This window comes from Trichechus manatus, unplaced genomic scaffold (genome assembly GCF_000243295.1).
Source record: "Trichechus manatus latirostris isolate Lorelei unplaced genomic scaffold, TriManLat1.0 scaffold00077, whole genome shotgun sequence".
Taxonomy (NCBI): Eukaryota; Metazoa; Chordata; class Mammalia; order Sirenia; family Trichechidae; genus Trichechus; species Trichechus manatus.
This window is the reverse complement of record NW_004444013.1, coordinates 8,715,619-8,736,295: the sequence shown is the minus strand read 5'-3', so window position 1 is coordinate 8,736,295 and position 20,677 is coordinate 8,715,619. Positions and strand designations below refer to the sequence as shown.

The following is a 20,677-nucleotide window of genomic DNA, read 5'->3' as shown; positions in this document are numbered from 1 at the left end:
TAACACAAGAAAAATGTGTCTTTGTAATTTCACCTGAAGTTATTTTAAAATTGGGCCTTTCTGAGAACTTGTATTTAACCAGGAAATCTGTGTGCTTGTGAAAAATGGATGCAGTGAAGGACAGTTTAGAGGACTTTACATCCCAAATCCCAAATAATGTTGGCTAAGACTTATCAAAAACGAGCCCTGGTGGTGCAGTGGTTAAGCGCTCAGCTGCTAATCAAAAGGTCAGTGGTTCAAAACCACCAGCTGCTCCATGGGAGAAAGATGGGGCAGTCTGCTTCTGTAAAGATTACCCGTTACCATCGAGTTGATTCTGATTCATAGCAACCCTATAGGACAGAGCAGAACTGCCCCATAGGGTTTCCAAAGCTGTGTATCTTTATGGAAGCAGACTGCTGCAACTTCCTCCTGTGGAGCAACTGGTGGGTTCAAACTGCTGACCTGTCTTTTGGTTAGTAGCTGAGCATTTAACCACTGCACCACCAGGACTCCTTTTCTGTAGACTACATACAGCCTTGGAAACCCTATGGGGCAGTTCTCATCTGTCTTAAAGTGCCGCTATCAGTCGGAATTGACTTGAAGGCAACAGGTTTTTCTTTTTTTTAAAAGACTTATCAGGGGTTTATCAGGACAGGCCCTGTTATAAGCACTTTGCATACTGACTTATTTAGTCTGCAACCCTACTACAGACAAAAGGCAGAGGACAAACGGAGTTAGAAAGATGTCTAGAAACATAAACTACTGTGTAATAAAAATAAGAGTGGCTTTATTGATTACATATAATTTCAGCTATATTAATATATATTATACACTTTGAGAATTAGAATAAATGATTTTATTTTTACCAAGAATAATGTAGGTTATGGCAGCATGTTCAATGAAAACTGTTTAAGTCCACACAGTCCTCACGTACCTACTTTTCGGCCAATCAGGAAGTCATCATTCAAGCTTCTATCAGGCCAACCGACAGTTACCCCTATATACACATTTCACTAAGTAGAAATAAGACATTACATCTTTTCATCTTCAGCAAATGCTCCCTCTTTGTCACACAGAACTACCCCTCAAATAGTAATCTTACGGTAGTAATGCGCAACCTTTTACCTTTATATCCCCAAGAACTGCCTCAGGTAACTTCCACCTTGGAAAGCTACAAAGGCGTGACACAGCAAAATGCTAGTCTGGACTTCGTATCTTCGGTTTTTCATTTTAGCCTAAAACCCCAATTATAATTACAACAAAAATTAATCCCACATTATTATACTTAGGAAAGTCTTCTTGTGTACATGTTTTAACACAAAAATGGAACTCATCAAATAGTCTGAGCAAGTATTTGGCAAACCACAGAAATAAAACAGAACTGTTGGAAACGAAAACACTTTAGTGTTCTAGAGCTGAAGAGACTGGTGACTGTCATTCCAATTTCTCATCTCCTTCTTCTACGTCTTTCAAATTGAGCACTTCCAAAGAGCCTTTGCCCTTTGTCTCCTTTTTTATCAGCTCATCAATTTCTCTGAAGCAGCCCGGGTCAATCAGACACACCTGCAACATTTAACACAGCTGTTTACCACATGAAGTCAATCAATACAATGGAATAAACACATTCGAAATTTCCTTTAAGACACACATTGCTTTCTGGCTATCTGTAACACTACAGGTCGATGGTGCAATAGATAGGAGAATGCATAGGGCAACAAGTCTGTTGTAGTCCACCCTCTGCCCTTAAGTATCCAGATTCCTCAGCTGTACAATGAGGGGGCTGCACTAGAAGACTATGGTCCTTTTTGTACAAAAGTTCAGCATTAAATTTTATAATTCAATGAAATAACCTCTATCCACGTTGCAAGAAGAAAAAGAAGCTGAAAGGTACATTTAAAAACTATATGTAAAATTTTGAAAATATTTTAGAACTTCAAAGAGTGTCAGATGTATTTTCATATCAAGAGTGAACACTCACGACGCTCAACAATCTCCACAGCTTATTTATATGTCAAAGAAGCTTCCAAGCTCTGAAGACCTGAATTCTCAGACAGCTGAATTTACTGTCTGAAGGTGTGGGATTAGGGTCCAAACACGCGAAGTTTTTGTTGCTTCTCTGAAAGGTCCTCTGGTAAATTCAGCTGACTAACTTTTAGTTTTATTCCTATTTTCTCCATGACAGAAGACCCACTGTCAAATATATTCCTGCATCTAAAATGAATATGACCAACAAAATTTTATCCAGAATAATTTAACTAAAAAACAAACAAATCACAAGTGTGCTTAATTATATATTTAGTTCATGATAGATCTTGATATTTTAACCTAATTCTAGGAAACATATTTCTGGAAACATCTTATTGTTCACACCTTCCAAATGTTTGTTATATTTATGACTAGAGAATAAACTATTTTGGCAGCATGGAGGCAAAGAAACAAGAATTATTTCAATCTTACAATTTCTAACTGTTGATCATAGTCTTCACTCTCTATAACCTTGATAAACGGCTTGAGCTTTTCCTTCAGCTTCTTCCCTTCACTCAATGGGAGAAGGAACCGAAGTCTCATGTGAGCACGCTCTATCTTCATTTTCTCCTTTAACTGCTTTATTACTTCCAGAGCCTATAAAGACAAAATCTAAAATGCTTGCAATTTCTTTACTTCTTCTGCCACATTATTTCACAAGGCATTCAAAAGAAAGCAGTTTCTAGTTGGATTAGGCAATGGTTTCTTAGATGTAACACCAACAACATAATCAACAATAGAAAAAAAATAAATTGGACTTTATCAAAATGAATAACTTAAAAAAAAAAAACCACTTTGTGTTTTAGGTGAACATTTACACAGCAGATTAGGTTCCCATTCAACAATTTCTACACAAACTGTCTACTGACATTGGTTACATTCTTTACAACGTGTGACCATTTTCATTTTCAGTTCTGGTTGTTCCATTTCCAGTAATCTCCCTGCCCTCCTACCTTCTCATCTTTGTTTTACAATAAGTGTTGACTGTTTGGTCTCATATAAGTAGATGAGTTTTTAAGAGTACAGTACCCATAGGTGATATTTACTTTTTGAGCCAATCTGTTATGTAGCTAAAAGGTGACTTCAGGGGATAGTATGGGTTCAAGGTTTAAAGAGTATCTCAGGGCAATAGTCTCGGGAGTTCTCTAGTCTTAACTGGTCTACAAAATCTGGATTTTTTAAGAATTTGAGGTTTTGTTCCACATTTTAAAACTCTATCAAGAAAGTGAAAAGATAACCTACAGAATGGGACAAAATATTTGCAAATCATATATTTGATAAATGTCTAACATTCAGAATATATACAGAACTCCTACAGTTTAACAATAAAAAGACAACCCAATTAAAAATGGGCAAAGAACTTGAATAGACATTTCTCCAAAGATACACAAATGGCTAACAAGCACATATGAAAAGATGCTCAACATCAATAGTCATCATGGAAATGCAAATCAAAACCACAACGAGATACCACTTTGCACACACCAGGATGGCTATCATCAGAAAGAAGGAAAGTAAGTGTCGGTGAGGATGTGGAGAGATCAAAACCCTTATCCGTTGCTGGTGGGAATGTAAAATGGTGCAGGTGTTTTGGAAAACAGTTTGGTGGTTTCCATTTCCTCATAGTTACCATACAGCCTATCACTTCCACTTCTAGGTATATATCCAAGAGAAATGAAGACGTATGTCCACACATAAACTTGTAACACATTTTGTAGCAGCATTATTCATAATGGCTAAAAGGTGGAAACCACCCAAATGTCCAACAAAATATGGTATATCCATACAGTGGAATATTAGTCAGCCAAAAACAGGATAAAATATTGATACATGCTACAACATGGACGAACCTTGAAAACACTACGCTGAGAGAAAGAAGCCAGACATGAAAGACCACACACTGTATGACTCCATTCATCTATGTCCTGAACAGGCAAATTCATAGAGTCAGAAAATAGGTAAGTGACTGCAGGGGCTTGAGGAAGGGGGTACTGGGGCTAACGGGTATAGGGTTTCTTTTTGGGGTGTTGAAAATGTTCTGAAATTAGACAGTGGGCATAGCTTCCAAACTGTGCGAATATATAATTGAAATGTATATTTTTAAAGAATGACTTTTATGGTAGGTGAACTATATAGAAATAAAAAAATCTAAAAAGTGGAGTTAGAAATGACCCTTTAAAAATCCAAGTTTTATCTTTAAAGGTTTGTTTTGGATAATTTGGATGAAAATGAGAATCTTATGTATATGTGTTTTTAGTTAAAAAAAATTACATTACCTCTCTTTATAACTCCCCTCAATCCCCCTCAAAAAAGAAACAAAACCATACCCCCTTGCTTCTAAGTAGTATCATTTTATTATTACAGATACATTATTTTAATAATTTCTTCAAGGAAAACCAACTGCCATGGTTAAGTTTTGAGACATCAGAAACCACTCACCTGCTGTTTTGTACTCTTGTTGGTTTTGACTGAATAGTGGATATCCTTCATGGCTCTCTCAATAAGGATGACAGTGTATGGTCTCTTTGTTTCAGGATTCACACATTTGTCTGCTACAATAGTTGCAATGTCCCGAAACATCTGCTCCAGCTGTGTGTGCCTTTCTTTATCAGATACTTGAACCTCTCCTTTAGTCAAAATCTAGGGGAAAAAAAAAATTAAGAAATCAATGTCTTTCTTTGTTATACACTATTTGCTAACTAACTACAAGAATTGATAACTGAGGAAGAAAACAAAATTTCATCCTTTCCAGCTGATATGCAGGTAATGATTTGAGCTTTGCCCAAAGGATGCACTGGATTATCATATGCTCCAAAAATCTGATTTACTTAGAACCAGTGGTGGCAGGGAAAAGGCAATCTTAGCAAAGGGCCTAAATGATAAAACACTTAAAAAAAAAGAAAATCTATTTCCAGATATAACATGTTTAAAAAATATATAAATGTGCAAAAGAAGATAATTTAGTACAAAACTTAATTTCTGAAGGTTTTGACAAAAAAAAAAAAAAAAAAAAGCACATCCTGAATTATTAAAAGTTAAGTTATGCAGTGCTCAGCTTCTAATCAAAAGGTCAGTGGTTTGAACCTTCCCAGTGGCTCTGTGGGAGAAAGACCTGGCAATCTGCTCCCGTAAAGATTACAGCCTAGGAAATCCCATGGGACAGTTCTACTCTGTTCTACAGCGTCGCTATGAGTTGGAATTCACTTGAGGGCACCCAGCAATCACAACAACAAAATGCCCTCCCAGGCAGAACCCACCTGCTTACAGATTTCGGTCTGGTTGTCTGTTCCAAATGCACTGACAAGATCTTCCTTCTTTGCCACCTGACCTTTCGAGACATTCACAAACACTGAGTGGGTCTGCAGAACTTCATCAAGGTCTTTTTCCCTTGTGAGGGCAGGAAGAAAACCCTAGTGAAATTACTTGAAACTTGGACATTTATTCAAACTTAAACACAAGAGAACAACGATATAAAATAGCAAAAAACGACAACTAGTCCTAAGCGACAATGAGTGCATCAGAAACAATTTCAAAACTCAGAAGCGCATTTACATTCGCCTTTACTTATTGGGTGGAGCCCTGGTGGCGCAGTGGTTAAGAGCTTGGCTGCTAACCAAAAAGCCCGCAGTTCGAATGCACCAGCCGCTCCTCGGAAACCCTATGGGGCAGTTCTACCGTCCTGCAGGGTCGCTCTGGGTCGGAATCGACTCCATGGCAACGGGTTACTCATTGGAGAAAAACGTCAGAAAAGTATTATGAAACGGGGGCGGGGATGAGGGTGTGCGGGTAGGCGGGGCTGTGCCAAGGAATACCGATCCCTAGATGGCGGCAGTGAAGACACTACGCACTTAGGTCAAACTACTGGCGCTGACATCACACAGACTATAACCATGAAAGTATTCGGAAGACTAGGCTTTTAGCTTTTACTGTTATTCCGGAAAACGGACTATAACTATGGGATTTCTTGGTTGGGTCTCTTATGACACGAACAAAATAAAACCCGAAACCAAACAAAGAGGACCCTTTAGCTCAGGCACCAAGCTCGGGAAGGACAGTGACCTCTCAAGCTCCCAGCAGAAATACGTTTTCTATTTCCTTCCCTTACAAGACCCCAGCTCGGCCCACCCATTCGACTGGACCAGAGGCAGGCTGCGTAGGGGACTCCCGACTTCGCCCAGGGCCGCGAGAAGAGGGTGACTCACACGCCGCTGCGCCAGCCGACGACCTTGTTTTTGTAGCAGGCGATTTCGAAGCGCTTCCCGGCGCGCTTCATCCGCACCACAGCCACATTGGTCAGACGTATCTGGTTGGTAGGGGTGAAGATCGACATGGTGGCTGCTCACAGGTCTCGGGTCTGGCGATCCAAGGTAGACCCGGGCCCGGGCCCGAGGCCACCGTGACAACCCCGCGACACTGGCGCAATAACGACCGCAGAGCGCTCGCGGCGTCAAGTAACTCAGCCCCGGAGGCCGCCACAATGCACCCAGCTGACTTAATGCGCAGGCGTTAGGTGGTGCGGCTGCAGGGCGAGGAAAAGTTGGCAACAGCGCCTGCGCGTTTTGGCTTTTACGCCATCACTCCGCGCCGTAAAAGAGAGGGGCTTTTCCTTGCTCTACTTTACTTCTGCCAATGAGCTTTGATGAAGCAGTGGTTTGATGTTGGACTGGTGAAACGAAGTTTAGCTACCGGGTGGAAACACAACGCTGGTGCTGCATAGTTCAGAGGTCACACCCACTTTAACCTTTTATTACGGCAAAATTTGACATAACGTAGAGAAAAAAGTATAACAAACCCACACATACCCTTTACGCCACTTTAACTGTTATCAACGTTTTGCTATTCTCCTTTCCTCATTTTTTTGTTAGAATATTTTGAAGCAAATCATAGTATGGTTTCAGAATTAAATACTTCAGTATGTTCCCTAACAGATAAACCCAACAGGATTAACCACAATTCCTTAATATCATCTAGTAGCCAGTCCATAACCGTAAATAATGCCTTTTTACAGTCGATTTGTTCCAATTGGGACCCAGTGAACCCCACACATTGCATTTTGTCCACGAGTCCCTTAAGTCTCTCTTTTCCAATTCAACAATTTTTAAGTGTATAATTCAGTGACACTGATTACATTATGCATGTTGTGCACTCATTCTTGCTATTCTTTTCCAAATCATTCCACCACTATTAACATAAATTCAATGCCCAATAAGCAAAAATCTCCCTTTCCCTCTTTCTCCCACTCCTGATAACCACTAATAATCTTTGGTTTCTATGTATTTGCTTACTTCATAGAAGTGAGATCATAGAGTAGCTATCCTTTTGCGACTGATTTATTTTGTGCGGTATGATGTTTTCAAGGTTCATTTCATGTTGTAGCATACATCAGGACTTCATTTCTCTTTATGGCTGAGTAGTAAATAGTTCATTGTATGGAGATACCATATTTTGTTTATCCATTTATCTTAGAAGCGGGGATGGCGAGACTTCCTTTCACATACTTTGGACATGTTATCAGGGGGGCCTAGTCCCTGGAGAAGGACATCATGCTTGGTAAATTGTCAGCAAAAAAAAGGAAGACCCTCAGCGAGATGGCTTGACACAGTGGCTGCAACAATGGGCTCAAACATAGCAATGATTGTGAAAATGGTGCAAGAAGGGCAGTGTTTTGTTGTGTTCTCGCTGTGAGTCGGCACTGACTGAGCGGCACCTAACGACAACGGACATTTGGGTTATTCCCATTTTTTGGCTATTATGAAAAGTGCTATAATGAACATTGGTATACAAGTGTTTCCATATGTCTCTTTTAGTGCCCCCTTCTGCCACCTTTCTTCCCACATACCACTCATTTCTCAAAGAAACTGCCCTTGTCCTTTCAACAGCATGGCGATTGCCCAGTCTAGGAATGCCCTGCTGTGCCCGAGTTATGGGCGGTGCTTCCTTCCGGACCCGCCCCTTGCTCCTTGCACCAATCAGATTGGGACAAAGAACACTCCGGCTTCCAAGTTCCGAGATCTGGGCGGAGCTTCGCTCTGCGCCCGCCCCTTCCCCTTTTGAGCCAATCGGGCTGGACCTCAAGCATTCCGGCTTCCCTGCCCGGGAGTGGTATGGCTGCCCTCGGCTCTGCTGCTCCAGGCGTGCAGTTTACGCTGTGCGATAGCTAGGGCTGTCTCCCGGTACCCTCGGCAGCCCCCAGACTCTCCAGGTCGTAGATCCTACTCTCCAGTCAGGTGGCAGGGCCCGAGCTCTGAGGAACATGGGTAAGGTCTCCCCGCGGGCAGGGGTCGTGGGGTGGAAGGGGAGGAAACCGTTTCCCTGGGACCCTCTCCCGGTGGAGTGGCGTTCTCGGGTTTCTTCAGAGATTGTTACACTTGTCCGCACCGGCCAGCCCCCGCTGGGAGGAACGGTGGACTGAACCCTCCTTTTGACCTGGCTTTTGCCTCTTGAATCTAGTAAGTGAGTTTAGAAGGAAACTACGCCTCTAACCCCAAATAAAAGTCAGAGAAAACTGTCTTCTCTTCTCCTTATCCACGTGTATTGGGACGTTTGATCCTTTCCAGGGTACAGGAGCACCTGTAAACCTCTTATTTTTGGCTTCGCCTTTTGATACTGCCCCCAAGTTCAACAATTGAAGCTAGGTCCCTGAGTATCTCTCTTCAAAATATGGGTCCTGAGGTCAATTATTTGAGAACCCTTCACAAGTAGCCACAGGTCTTTAAAACATAAAATTAGGAAAAATTTTACAACTCTTTTAAGCTTTTCTTATGGAGCAATCATAACAAAGCCAAATTAACTTGTAATTCCACGTCAAGGGTTTTCATTTTATGTTCTCTTGCTTTCAAATGCTTATGTCCCCATGAAGGTACAATTTCATAGTCTGCTTTATTTTGAGTTTGCATCATCATTATGATTAACTGTCATGTTAACATATAGTATATTATTTTTATTAGAGTTGATTTTCTATAGGTTTCTTAGCCAGGTTGCTGAATATGAAGAGTGGTTTTATTTTTTTGTTCTTAAAATATGGATGAACACCTTTATATATGTAACTTTTAACAAAACTGTATATGTTAGAATAACAATGAGCATCATATATGTAGTTTTTAACAAAACTCTGTGTATATATTGTTTTAAATTTAGATCCTTCTTTGGATACGTGGAACTTCTCCTCACCTTTAATATCATTATGGATAAACAGGTTTTACATATATTTGGGCTTTGCCTTTGGTATTAGCCTTTGGATCTGTGTCCAGATTGTCCTCAAGAAGCAGGTAAGTGGAGTTTGGTTTTTTTTTTTTTTTTAATAACAGGATGTTTATGCATCAGATTTTGTAGAGAATTTACAATGCAGAATTGCTAAGGCTTTCAGAAAAATACAGAAAAATTTCAAGGAACTTTAAATCACTTTCATCTTTGGTACCTAGACATTTTTTTATGTCTGAAATTTTTCTAAGTTATTAGAGATTAAGTTTATGGATTAAGTTATTTATTTTTTCTTTGATGGGCTGTGGATGTCTCATTCTTAAGATACAGGAAGATTTTGTAATGAAAAATTCAACTTTGTGGGAGCCCTGGTGGTGCAGTGGTTAAGAGCTCAGCTGCTAACCAAAAGGTCAGCAGTGCGAACCCACCAGCTGCTCCTAGGAAACCCTATGGAGCAGTTCTACTCTGTCCTATAGGGTTGCTATGAGTTGGAATCGACTTGATGGCAACGGATTTGGTTTGGCTTAGTCCTCTCTGTCCTTTCCGTTAATTAAGAATAGAAAAATATAAGTCCCCAATGTTATTCTACACGTTATGAATGAAAGTATGTACAGTTTTACTGTGGAGGGAATGGAAACCATGTCTTATGAAACGTGGGTCTTGCCTTTGAAGGACCTGATTATACAAGGGCTAATATTTGAGGAGGGAGTCCTGGTGGTGCAGCAGTTAAGCGCGGGGCTGCTAACAAAGGTCGGCGATTTGAGCCCGCCAGCTGCTCTGTGGGAGAAAAGACTTGGTGATCTGCTCTCGTAAAGATTACAGCCTAGGAAACCGTATGGGGCGGTTCTGTTCTGTCCCATAGGGTCACTATGAGTTGGAACAGACTCGATGGCAATGGGATGGGTAATGTTTGAGGAATACAACTGGAAAGATTAACATAATAATAAACTGGGTCAGTATCTGCTAATTTTCATCCTTGCTGAAGTTGGGGAAAGATTCAGATTTGATAGAGAGTATATGCAGTTGTTTATTTTCAAGGATAAGAACTCACAGGAGAAATCTGTTCCAAAAGTCACTTGGGATCTGATGACAAATGGTTCTGTCTCCCATCAAAAGAGGGAAGTCTTTGTGTCTGGAGTGAAGATTTTCTATGGTTCCCAGACTGGAACAGCAAAGGTAAGAATTGTATATGGTGCTTTTCCTCGGGTCTCCTGACTTAAAAGAAATTCTGAAAAGTGTTAGTCTTGTTTTTCTTCCTTTTTCCATCATACATTTTTCATTTCTGGGATGGTGGGTGAGTTTTAGCTCTTGTGCCCAATTCTAGGTGATTGGTTCTGTCTGGTGGCCACAGTCACGAAGCTTGCACCTACCTCAGCAGGATGGGGAGAGTTCTGAGTCCATTACTGATGCCTGTGGGCATAGGACTAGGGGGCAGGGAAAAGAGAATGGCAGCAGTCTTGTCCAGGACAGACTCCAACATCTATTTAATGAAATACTTTCTAACTTCCAGTAGTGTTAAAAGTGTTAAAGGTAGAGTACTACTTAAAGTAGATGTAGCTGAAAGATGTTTCCTAGTCTCTGACTGTATCTAGATGCTTCCTGCTTCTTTGTTACAAATGTCACAGCTATTTAGTGCTTTCTAGGAAAGATTCTAAGTAAGGCTAAGATGAAACTGAATTAAAAAAAAAAATCAAGGACTGTTATTTTCGTATTCTAGGAGCACTTAAGGAGAGGATTTTACTGCCATCTTGTGGATGTTATTTAGAATAATACTTTTTAGGTTTTTGATATGATTACATTTGCTTCATATCATAGATGAAGGTCACTTATTTAATAAATTCAAACTAAAGCAACAGAGGTGGGAAACCGGAAGAAAGGCAGAAAAGGCGTATGAACAGCCAAAACAAAGTCCTTTTACGTTATTCGTGTTGTTGTTATTAGGTGTCGTTGTTTTCGACTCATAGCAACCCTATGTGACAGAATAGAACTGCCCCATGGGGTTCTCTGGGCTGTAGTCTTTACAGGAGCAGATTGTCAAGGCTTCCTCCCGCAGTGCTGCTGGGTGGATTTGAATTGCCACCCTTTTGGTTAGCAGCCTCTTTTCCCATTTGTGCTGCCAGGGCTCCTTATGTTACTCAGAAGAGACTTCACTCAAAGTCTCATAATAAAAAGTACTCTCCGAAGAACCTCCATTAATATTTTGATTTTTAGTTCCTCTGGTGGTTATTTAACTATGTAATTTACTTATGCTGCATTTCTAGGTTTATTAACTTTGTTGTAGTTGGTTGTTGTCAAGTTGGCCCCACTTCATGACAACCTTTGTATGAGATATTGCCTGGTCCTGTGCTGGCTGACTGTGAGCCCAGAGGCTCTCTGGGGTCTGTGAGGCATATGAACTCCCACCGGGGCATCCTCCCATCTGTCAGCCACACCTGTGTGGTTTCTATCATCCAGAAAGGTGTTAGCATTTCTCGTTCCATACTGATCTTCCCCCTAGTTCATTCTCTTCACTGCTCATTGTTCCTTTTTGAATTTCTATATGTTTATTTTAGCAGGGCAAAACAGTTCACATGTCTAAAAGCCAATATAGATACTTTAGCCCCATATGCACTTATGGAGTGAGAACAGTTGTTGAATGATTGATCTTTATAATGCTGCTGGAGAAAATGGTAAAAGAATAGTATTTGTGTTTATTATAATATAAGTCAGTTAGTTGGAGAAGCTTTTCATGAGGAATGCCTCATTCCCTCCCAATGGTACAGTGTAAAGGAGGACTGTGTTTTGCTTCTTTGGCTTATTGAAGACTTCATATGATTTTTTTCCCCATTAGGGATTTGCTGAAGTTCTTGCTGAATCAGTTACCTCCCTTGATCTGCCTGCAACGATTATTAATTTGAAAGACTATGATCCAGATGATCATCTAGTGGAAGAGGTTGGTAATTGTCTGATTTCTTTCTTCAATCAAAACTCTCAAATTTAATTGACCTCCTATTTTCATGGATAAATAGAATTTTCAGAATAAATTGAGTTTTCGTGCTAAGGAATTTCAGTTGGTTGAATTTTCAGTGTGAATCAGAGGCTTTAAATGTATGGTTTGCATTGATTCTAAAGCGGGCAGGCCTGCCTGTCTGGTGTGTTAGATTCTTCTGAGGCGGGGTAGGTGTGGGAAAGCTTGGGTGGTCTGACGTCTCTCCCACCCCTTGGAATCTCAGAATAAGGTTGTTATTGATGGCAGTGTTCTGTGCATATGAACCATGTGTGAGCTGACCAAAGGTCGAGAGCTGCCTTTTAGAAGGAAGAGTATGGGTTTTGGAGTTAGACAGTCTCTTAATAGCTGTGTGACCTAGATGTGTTACTTCATTTCACCTGAAAAGTACTCCTCCCGTCTTCCAGTCAGGCCCAGTGATGGGAGTTTGCCTTACGGGAGTGGTTCTCAAGGTATGATCCCTGAACCAGTAGTATCGGCATTTCCTGGGAACTTGTTAGAAATGCAGATTCTCCGGCCCTAGCCCCACTGAGTCAGAAACTGTGGAGGTGGGACTGTGTTTTAACAAGTGTTCCAGATTCTGATGCAGCTGAAGTTGGAGAAGCACTTGGAGCAGGGGTTGACATGCTTTTCCTGTAAAGGGCCAGTGAGTAAATACCCAGCTTTATGGGCCATATAACTATTCAGCTCTGCCACTGAAGCACCAAACAACTGTAAACCGCCAAAAAACAAACCTGTTGTCATCATGTCAATTCTGATTCATGGTGACCCCATGTGTTACTTAGTAGAACTGCTCCATAGAGTTTTCTTGGCTATAATCTTTACAGAAACAGATCTCCAGACTTTCCTCCTGCAGTGCCGCCGGGTGGGCTCAAACGCTAACCTTTATTAGCACCTGATCACAAACTGCATGCACCACCCAGGGACCTAAAATAGCCATCGACAATATGTAAACGAATTCGTGTTCCAGTAAAACTTTATTTACAAAAATGGGCACTGAGCTAGATTTGACCTGTGGATTGTAGTTTGCTGGGCCTTTCTTAGAGGATAAACTTTTAGCTGTAACTCTCTCTTTCTTACTCATGAAAATATGTTGGAGTGCAAGTGAGTGACCTTGAATCTGCTCTTAATTATTTATGAAAAACTATTGTTGAGCTTCGATACTTTATTATTAGTAAGATTACTTGTGGGGAGCCTGGTGGTGCAGTGGTTAAGAGCTATGACTGCTAACCAAAAGGTCAGCAGTTTAAACCCACCAGCCTTTCCTTGGAAACCCTGTGGGACAGTTCTCCTCTGCTTTGTAGGGTCACTATGAGTTGAGATTGATTCAATGGCAGTGGGTAAGGTTACTTGTAACTTACCTCGTGCCTTGGGACTGTTAAGATATATTCAAGCAGATGGAATACTAGGGCCAGCAGGGCTGGAGGAGTTTCTGCATGGAGCAAATGATTAAGCACTTGACTGCTAGCTAAAAGGTTAGCAGTTCAGATCCACCCAGAGGTGCCTCGGAAGTCAGGCCTGGTGATCTGCTTCTGAAAGGTCACAGCCTTGAAAACCCTGGGGAGCAGTTCTACTTGCACACAGGGTCACCATGAGTTGGAATGGATTCAACGGCAGCTAATGACAGCAACAAGAAGGACTTGGGATGTATTTTGTCTCCCCATGTAGATGATAGTGGCCAGTGTTGAGTTATTTTACATTTGGTGGTTTTGTTGCTTTAATTTTTCAGGTGAATTTTAAGAGAGCTCTTTCTGTATTTTTTTTTTTTTTTCCTGACTGATTTGCACTTTTGTTTCCAATCAGAGATGATAGGACTCTATTATTTGAAAAATGGAATAGATTATTTGGTGATTAAATACATTTCTAATATTTTTCTGAAATACTTTCTTGGTTAGGTTACTAGTGAAAATGTCTGTGCCTTCCTGGTTGCTACGTACACTGATGGTCAGCCAGCCGAGAGTGCTAAGTGGTTCTGCAAGTGGTTGGAGGAAGCAGCCAATGATTTTCGATTTGGCAGAACTTACCTGAAGGGGATGAGATACGCGGTGTTCGGCCTGGGAAACTCTGCCTACACAAGCCAGTTCAACAAGGTATGTTGAATTATAGGGATAGATTTTCCTTTAATTAAAAAAAATTAAGCACATGTGTTTATGGAATAATTCACAATTGTTGGTACTTAATAATAAATTTCTGTGTTATTCTTTATAGCTGGGGGTTGCTACACATATACATCCAAGCTGGGCATAGTAGTTGTTGTTGTTAGCTGTGGTTGAGTCAGCACCCGACGCGGGGCGACCCATGCACAACAGGATGAGATTATTTTGATCCAGAGGGCTTTCATTGGCTGATGTTTGGAAGTAGATTGCCAGCCCTTTCTAGTCTATCTTAATGTGGAAGCTCCACTGAAATCTGCTCAGCATCATAGCAACCCCCAAGTCTCCACGGAGGAACTGGTGGTGGCTGCACATGAGGTGAATTGACGAGGAATCGAACACAGGTTCTCCTGTGTGGAAGGTGCGCATTCTACCGCTGAACCACCAGTGCCCTCTGTGTTGTAGGTTCTCAATGAATTGGCGTTGAATAAGATGAACGCGCATACGCCGCGTGGTGTCCGTGGCCTACACTCAGAGCCTGTCACGTGCAGCCTCCCGTCCCCACGCAGCACCTTGTGGCTGGAAGGTCACTGGTTCTTTGGACTTTTCCAGTGGCTTGTTCTGTGGCTGGACAGCCTTTAATGCCCAAGCTAAATCTTAATATAATTGAACTCATTTTCTTTAAATCATTAATTTTTAAAGGAAAATAAAAGGGTAAACATTCAGTGCGTTTTATGTAATAAAACTTACTGCTGATTGTATTTTGCTTTGTTTTCCTGGGTCTTTTTTTGCAAATGAAATTAACTTGACTTCCTTTCTTCCGCGTTCTATTTTCTAGACTTCAGAAAGGTGTAGCGTCTTAGATTCGTATTGCTGCTAGTTGCCATGATCATGGTGACCCATGTGTTATGGAGTAGAACTGCCGCATAGGGCTTTCTTGGTTGTGATGTAATCTTCATGGAAGTGAATTCCCAGGCCTTTTCTTCTGTGGTACTGCTGGGTGGCTTTGAACTGCCAACCTTTAGGTTAACGGTCTAGCACAAACCATTTGCACCACCGAGGGACCTTAGATCCTTAGTAATTCTAAAAAACTGCCAGAACTTTTATATGTGTACCTCTCCCTATATACAAGGAGGTTTGGTGGCACAGTGGTTAAGTGCTTGGCTGCTAACTGAAAGGTCGGCAGTTAGAACTTACCAGCTGCTCTGTGGAAGAAAGATGTGGCATTCTGCTTCTGTAAAGACTACAGCCTTAGAAACCCTATAGGTAGGTCTACTCTGTCTTATAGGGTCACTGTGAGTTGGAATTGACTCCATGGCAGTGGATTTGGTTTTGGGTTTCCCTAGAAACAGGTTACAGCTTAGCTCACTTGTCTGTTGAAATGTGAGTCCTGGTGAAAGTGGGAGCCTTTCCTTAAAATTCTTTCATTCACTTGTTCTATCACTATGTAGACTCCCTCCCCCATATTTTCAAGGGAATTAGGCTAATAATGGTAAAATTTAGATATGTGTGTATTTTGTTTAATGCCTTCCCACTCAGGAAGGCTATTAAGTCTTTGAACACTTAGCTGTGCTTCTTGATAACCCCTGTGCCTCAGCTTAATTATTCATATTACAGTGAAATAAATTTTTGAATTTGTGGAGTCGTGAATCTTGCCAAATTGTTTCCATTTGCACTTTATTATTAAATATGTTTTGGCTTCATTACTTTTTTTTAAGGCATTAACCCTTTGTTTAGTAAAAACCTCATTCAGAAAATCAGAGTGTGTGAACTACAGCCCATTGGGGTTGAGCGGGCCTGGAGGGCTTGAAGCCCTTTACATGAGCCTGTCCCTTCACAGCAGCCCTTCCAGGTTGAGTGGGGCCTGGAGAGCTTGAAGCTCTTTGCACGAGCCTGTGCCTCCACAGCAGCCTTGACATGAGGCTCCGGAGGAACCCTGGGCTTTTGCAGAGCACCTCTGGACACCTCTGACTTAGCGGGTTGTGTTTTCAGCTCGTCTGTCCTTTTCTTGCAGGTTGGCAAAAATGTTGATAAGTGGCTCTGGCTGCTGGGTGCCCGTCGTGTGCTGACTCGAGGGGAGGGAGACTGTGACACGGTTAAGAGCAAACATGGCAGCATTGAAGCTGACTTCAGCGCTTGGAAGACCAGGCTCACCTCCCGGCTGCAGGAGCTTCATCAAGGAGAGAAAAAACCCTGTGGCAGCAACTGCAAGAAAGGGAAATGCGAATCCGGTCAGCATGGCCCCGAGGGGCGGGAGCCGGGGCCTCACACTCTAGAGGAATCGCCCCACAGAGATGCTGAGGTGTGTAGCCGTCGGGGTGAACTGCCTTCCCTCCCATGTGTGGAGACACTGAGCCTGACCTCTGTCCTGAGAAGCAATTTCATTGGCTTCTGGGTAGAGGGAAGCATTGGTCCCTGGGTGGTGGTGTTTGAGGGTGAGTGTGGCCTTCGGAGTTAACCCACATTGTGCGGTAAGTTTTCCCTTAGCTCTTCTTCCGTCATCGTGTTGTCAGTTAGGTAGATTTTTATGTTTTGCTGGTTAGAAACAGGTTTCCCAGAGAGGTTAAGCATATCCAACATTGAGCTTATTATCCCCAAGCCATGTACATCTCTTGACTTCTCGTATTTAATCACTGTCAGTCACTCAGCTCGAAGGCCGAGAGCCGTCCTAGATTCAGCTCTCTTGACCCGTCATGTTCTAAACAGTTCAGCTCTGTCCCTTGCTGTTGTCTTCACCCCCGGTCACTTGTGTCATTTAGAAACAGCTTTGGCTTCTGACTCACTGTGTTTCTTTCTCCCTTATTCCAGTCATTCTTGTTTGTGGCCAACTCACCCAAGCACATGGTTTATGCAGCACCGGGGCCTGCCAGCTTCCTGGCCTGGCACCTCCGGCACCTTTTTCTTCACTGACTGGGGCTGCCTGCTTGCGTGGTTGGCTCTGAAATTTCCAGTTCCCTTTCTCTGGTCTCACTGTGATGCCCCTACTTCAGTGGTTCTTTTGATCCCATTCAATCCCATGACGTTTTCATTGGATACTGAAACTCCTTCCTTCACTTCACTTCATATCCAGTGTAGCTTTTTATACTCAATTACCTTACCTCTCAACTGCCTGTTTAACTTGAGTTGCCAAACCACAAAAACCAAAAACCCATTGCCATGAAGTCGATTCCGACTCATGGCAACTGCATGTGTTACAGAGTAGAGCTACTCCATAGGGTTTTCTTGGCTATAGGCTTTATGGAAGCAGATCTCCAGACCTTTCTTCTGTGGCACTGCTGGGTGAGTTTGAACTGCCAAGCTTTAGGTTAGTAGTTGAGTGCAAGCCATTTTGTACCACCCTGGGACTTCAGCCAAACTCCCTGGTGCCAGCTGCTTACTGTTTGACCACAGATCTGTGACTACGGGCCTCCAGTGGCATCAGAGCTGCCTGACAAGCCCACGACATTCCCTTTTAAGTTCCCTCTCACTGTCCAAGATGACTTTCCATACCCTTTTTCTCCCCACCCCTTTCCCCAGCTCTCCTCTGAAGCCATCAGAGGGCACCTAGCTTGTAATCAACCCTCAACCTGATCTACGAATCTTCACCTTCTTTGCTGTCACGGAAGATCAAGGATCCAGTCCTGTTAGAGGAAATTCCTGTCACGTTCTATGTGCGCTCTAGTATCGGGGGCTTCATTCCTTCATTTACTGCGTCTCTCTCCTGTGTCATTAATCGCTCCCTCTCTACTGGATTGTTCCCGTGAATGTGTACATAGGTTCTGGAATCACCCGTGTTCAAACAAATGCACAAACCAGAAAACAAATAAAAAGTAAGTTTTTCCTTTTTTCTGTCTCTTCCAGCTGCTATCCCATTCTTCATCTCTCTTTCATGCTGCTCTGTCTGTTTGTTTACATTTGCCTATCTTCCTTCCAACTGGCTCTTTTAATTTTTTTTTTTTTTAATCAAAAGTAACACTCATACATTTAAAACCTCAAATAGAACTACTGGACTTATAATTAAAAACAGTTTCTTGCTCTGTTCTATCTGATTCTTATTCTCCTAAGGCAACCACTTTCAGTTCTTTTTTGCTTTTTTCTTCAAGCATTTCTCTCTCTATATATGTGTGTATATGTATTTTTTTTATTGTACTTTAGATGGAGGTTTACAGAGAAAATTAGTTTCTTATTAAACAATTAGTACACATATTGTTTTGTGACATTGGTTGCCAGCTCCACAACATGTCAACACTCTCCCCTTAACCTTAGGTTTCTCATTACCAGCTTTCCCATCCCTTCCTGCCTTCTTGTCCTTGCCCCTGGGCTGGTATGCCCATTTAGTGTCATATTTGTGGTTGAGCTACATGTATTACTGTTTGTTTTATGGGCCTGTGTAATCTTTGGCTGAAGGGTGAACTTCAGGAGTGACTTCACTACTAAATTAAAAACGGTGTCTGGGGGCCATACTCTTGGGGTTTCTCCAGTCTCTGTCAGACCAGTAAGTCTGGTCTTCTTCTGTGAGTTACAATTTTGTTCTACATTTCTCTCCAGCTCTGTCTGGGACCCTCTATTGTGATCCCTGTCAGAGCAGTTGGTGGCAGTAGCCAGGCACCATCTAGTTGTGCTGGACTTAGTCTGGTGGAGGCTGTGTCCTTGTGGTCTCTTAGTCCTTTGGACTCATCTTTCCCTTGTGTCTTTGGTTTTCTTCATTCTCCCTTGCTCCAGATGGGGTGAGACCAGTGGAATATCTTAGATCGCTGCTCACAAGTTTTTAAGATCCCAGATGCTACTCACCAAAGTAGAATGTAGAACATTTTCTTTATAAACTACGTTATGCCAGTTGAGCTAGAAGTCCTCCGAGAGCATGGTCCCCAGTCTATATTTTTTAAGTAATGGGCTAATAGGCTCTTGCACGGACAAAGGGAGCCCTGGTAGTGCAGTAGTTAAGTGCTCGGCTGCTAACTGAGAGGTCAGCAGTTTGAACGCACCAGCTGCTCTGTGGGAGAAAGATGTGGCAGTCTGCTTCTGTAAAGACTACAGCCTTGGAGACACTATGGGGCAGTTTTCTCTGTCCTATAGGGTCGCTATGAGTCGGAATTGACTTGATGGCAATAGGAAACATGGACAAAGAAGAAAGTTCTGGCAATCTGCTACTTAAAATAGCTAATGAAAACCCTGTGGATCACAGCGTGCAGCATTTGCTTCTGTTGTGCATGGGGCCGCCATGAGCGGGGACCAACTCAATGGCAGCTTACAACAACGTCAACTGCTTCATTTTTTTTTTTCCCCAAAATCACACACAGACGTTCACACAGATATTCACTTCCCTCCCTCTTCTGTGTAGTTATATCACGCTTTAGATCATTATTAAGTCATTATTTGTTGTTTCATTCTTATGGTGTACAGATTGTCAGCTGTCCTGTGTACTACGTGTCTACGTTTTCAGTTTTACACGTTTATTTCTCTTGAGATGATAACTGCCACTTCTGTTTAGATTTCTCTATACCTTTCACTAACTCATTCCAGCACTTGAACAGAACTGACATTTTCTTTTAGTGTCCTGTCGTTTTCACTGATTCTTGGAGACCTGCCTCTGAGTCCTGCTCTGCCTGGACTCAAGCCCGGGGTCTTCCGTACGCGGATGCTCTGCATTTCTCTCGCTGGTCTCCTGGGTTGGATGTCCTGGTTCCTGGGCCCCATATCTTCCCCTTTCTTGATTGACTCTTGTTTTTTGGAGCCTGTTCTGTCGTTCTCTGAGGAAAGGTGCTTTGGAAGTGAACGTTCAGTCTTTTCATACCTGCATGTGTCTTCGTGTCTTCGTCCTGCCTTCACAGCTGATGGATGTTTGGCTGATAGAGAATTCTAAATGGGAATGGTTTTCTTCCGTTGTCCTTCAGTTGTGGTGTTGCTTTAGGGGACTCGAGTTTAATTTGATTCTTCATTCTTACTTCCCTTTACCCTCCTTCTGGAATCCTCGGACCCTCTGGGTAAAATCCCTCTAGCCATCTACCCTTCACTCTGTTCTCTGTCCGTCCTTCTTGCTTTCCCCTCCTTATACCAAAGATGTAGACTTGTGGGCCCCCAACTTTTGACTTGGGGCCTCTGTTAGCCTCTTCTCCTTGGAGCATCTCCTTGACTTTGCCTGCTGCTCCCCATGTCGTCTGCAGCTGTCACAGTAGCATCACCAGGGCTTAACAGATGCCCTCAGCTTCGTCTCTCACTTACCTCCCAGGATTTCCCCTTTCTGTTCATGTTTGGCTTCTTTGGATCTCTTAACTTTTTGCTAACTCAGTGATGCATTTAAAACCATGCTCTTTAAATATTACATGACTCAGTTTTAGCTGTTTTCTGCAGGAGGGTTTTTCAAGGTATGTAATCCACCATAGAGCTGGAAACAGATGTCACGGTTAACTCT

The 20,677-nt window shown here is 42.2% G+C and overlaps 2 protein-coding genes across 4 annotated transcripts in view; one reads left to right on the top strand and one right to left on the bottom strand.

The window, feature by feature from the left end:
• Positions 1–749: 749 nt before the first annotated feature.
• On the bottom strand, positions 750–6,504 carry SBDS (SBDS ribosome maturation factor). Of its 2 annotated transcripts, none has more exons than XM_004380777.2 (5): positions 6,210–6,504; positions 5,265–5,394; positions 4,447–4,647; positions 2,440–2,604; positions 750–1,545 (listed from the first exon to the last, which is right to left on the bottom strand). In XM_004380777.2, the coding sequence occupies exons 1-5, from the start codon at positions 6,335–6,337 to the stop codon at positions 1,417–1,419; spliced, it is 753 nt and encodes a 250-aa protein (XP_004380834.1). In that variant the 5' UTR covers positions 6,338–6,504; the 3' UTR covers positions 750–1,416. The 2 variants fall into 2 exon arrangements, with proteins under 2 accessions (XP_004380834.1, XP_023591076.1); XM_023735308.1 differs by lacking the exon at positions 6,210–6,504 and adding an exon at positions 6,133–6,151 and having other exon boundaries at positions 5,265–5,386.
• A 1,588-nt stretch (positions 6,505–8,092) lies between these two features.
• LOC101344394 (S-adenosyl-L-methionine-dependent tRNA 4-demethylwyosine synthase) overlaps positions 8,093–20,677 on the top strand; it is a 274,405-nt gene continuing 261,820 nt past the window's right edge. Inside the window, exons 1-6 of one of the 2 annotated variants that reach the window (XM_023735307.1) lie at positions 8,093–8,264; positions 9,145–9,275; positions 10,324–10,383; positions 12,038–12,139; positions 14,089–14,283; positions 16,301–16,588. In XM_023735307.1, coding sequence (XP_023591075.1) covers positions 8,261–8,264; positions 9,145–9,275; positions 10,324–10,383; positions 12,038–12,139; positions 14,089–14,283; positions 16,301–16,588 — 780 coding nt within the window. In that variant the 5' untranslated portion in view covers positions 8,093–8,260. Of the gene's footprint in view, positions 8,265–9,144; positions 9,276–10,245; positions 10,384–12,037; positions 12,140–14,088; positions 14,284–16,300; positions 16,589–20,677 lie in introns of both variants that reach the window. The other variant, XM_004380851.2, reaches the window with a different exon arrangement.

Coding starts and splice junctions, on each gene's coding strand:
- SBDS (XM_004380777.2), bottom strand. CDS start 6,337: ATGTCGATCTTCACCCCTACCAACCAGATACGTCTGACCAATGTGGCT. Junction 2,605..4,446: donor ACAAGAGTACAAAACAGCAG/GTGAGTGGTTTC, acceptor TTGTCTTTATAG/GCTCTGGAAGTAATAAAGCA. Junction 1,546..2,439: donor ATGATCAACAGTTAGAAATT/GTAAGATTGAAA, acceptor TAAATGTTGCAG/GTGTGTCTGATTGACCCGGG.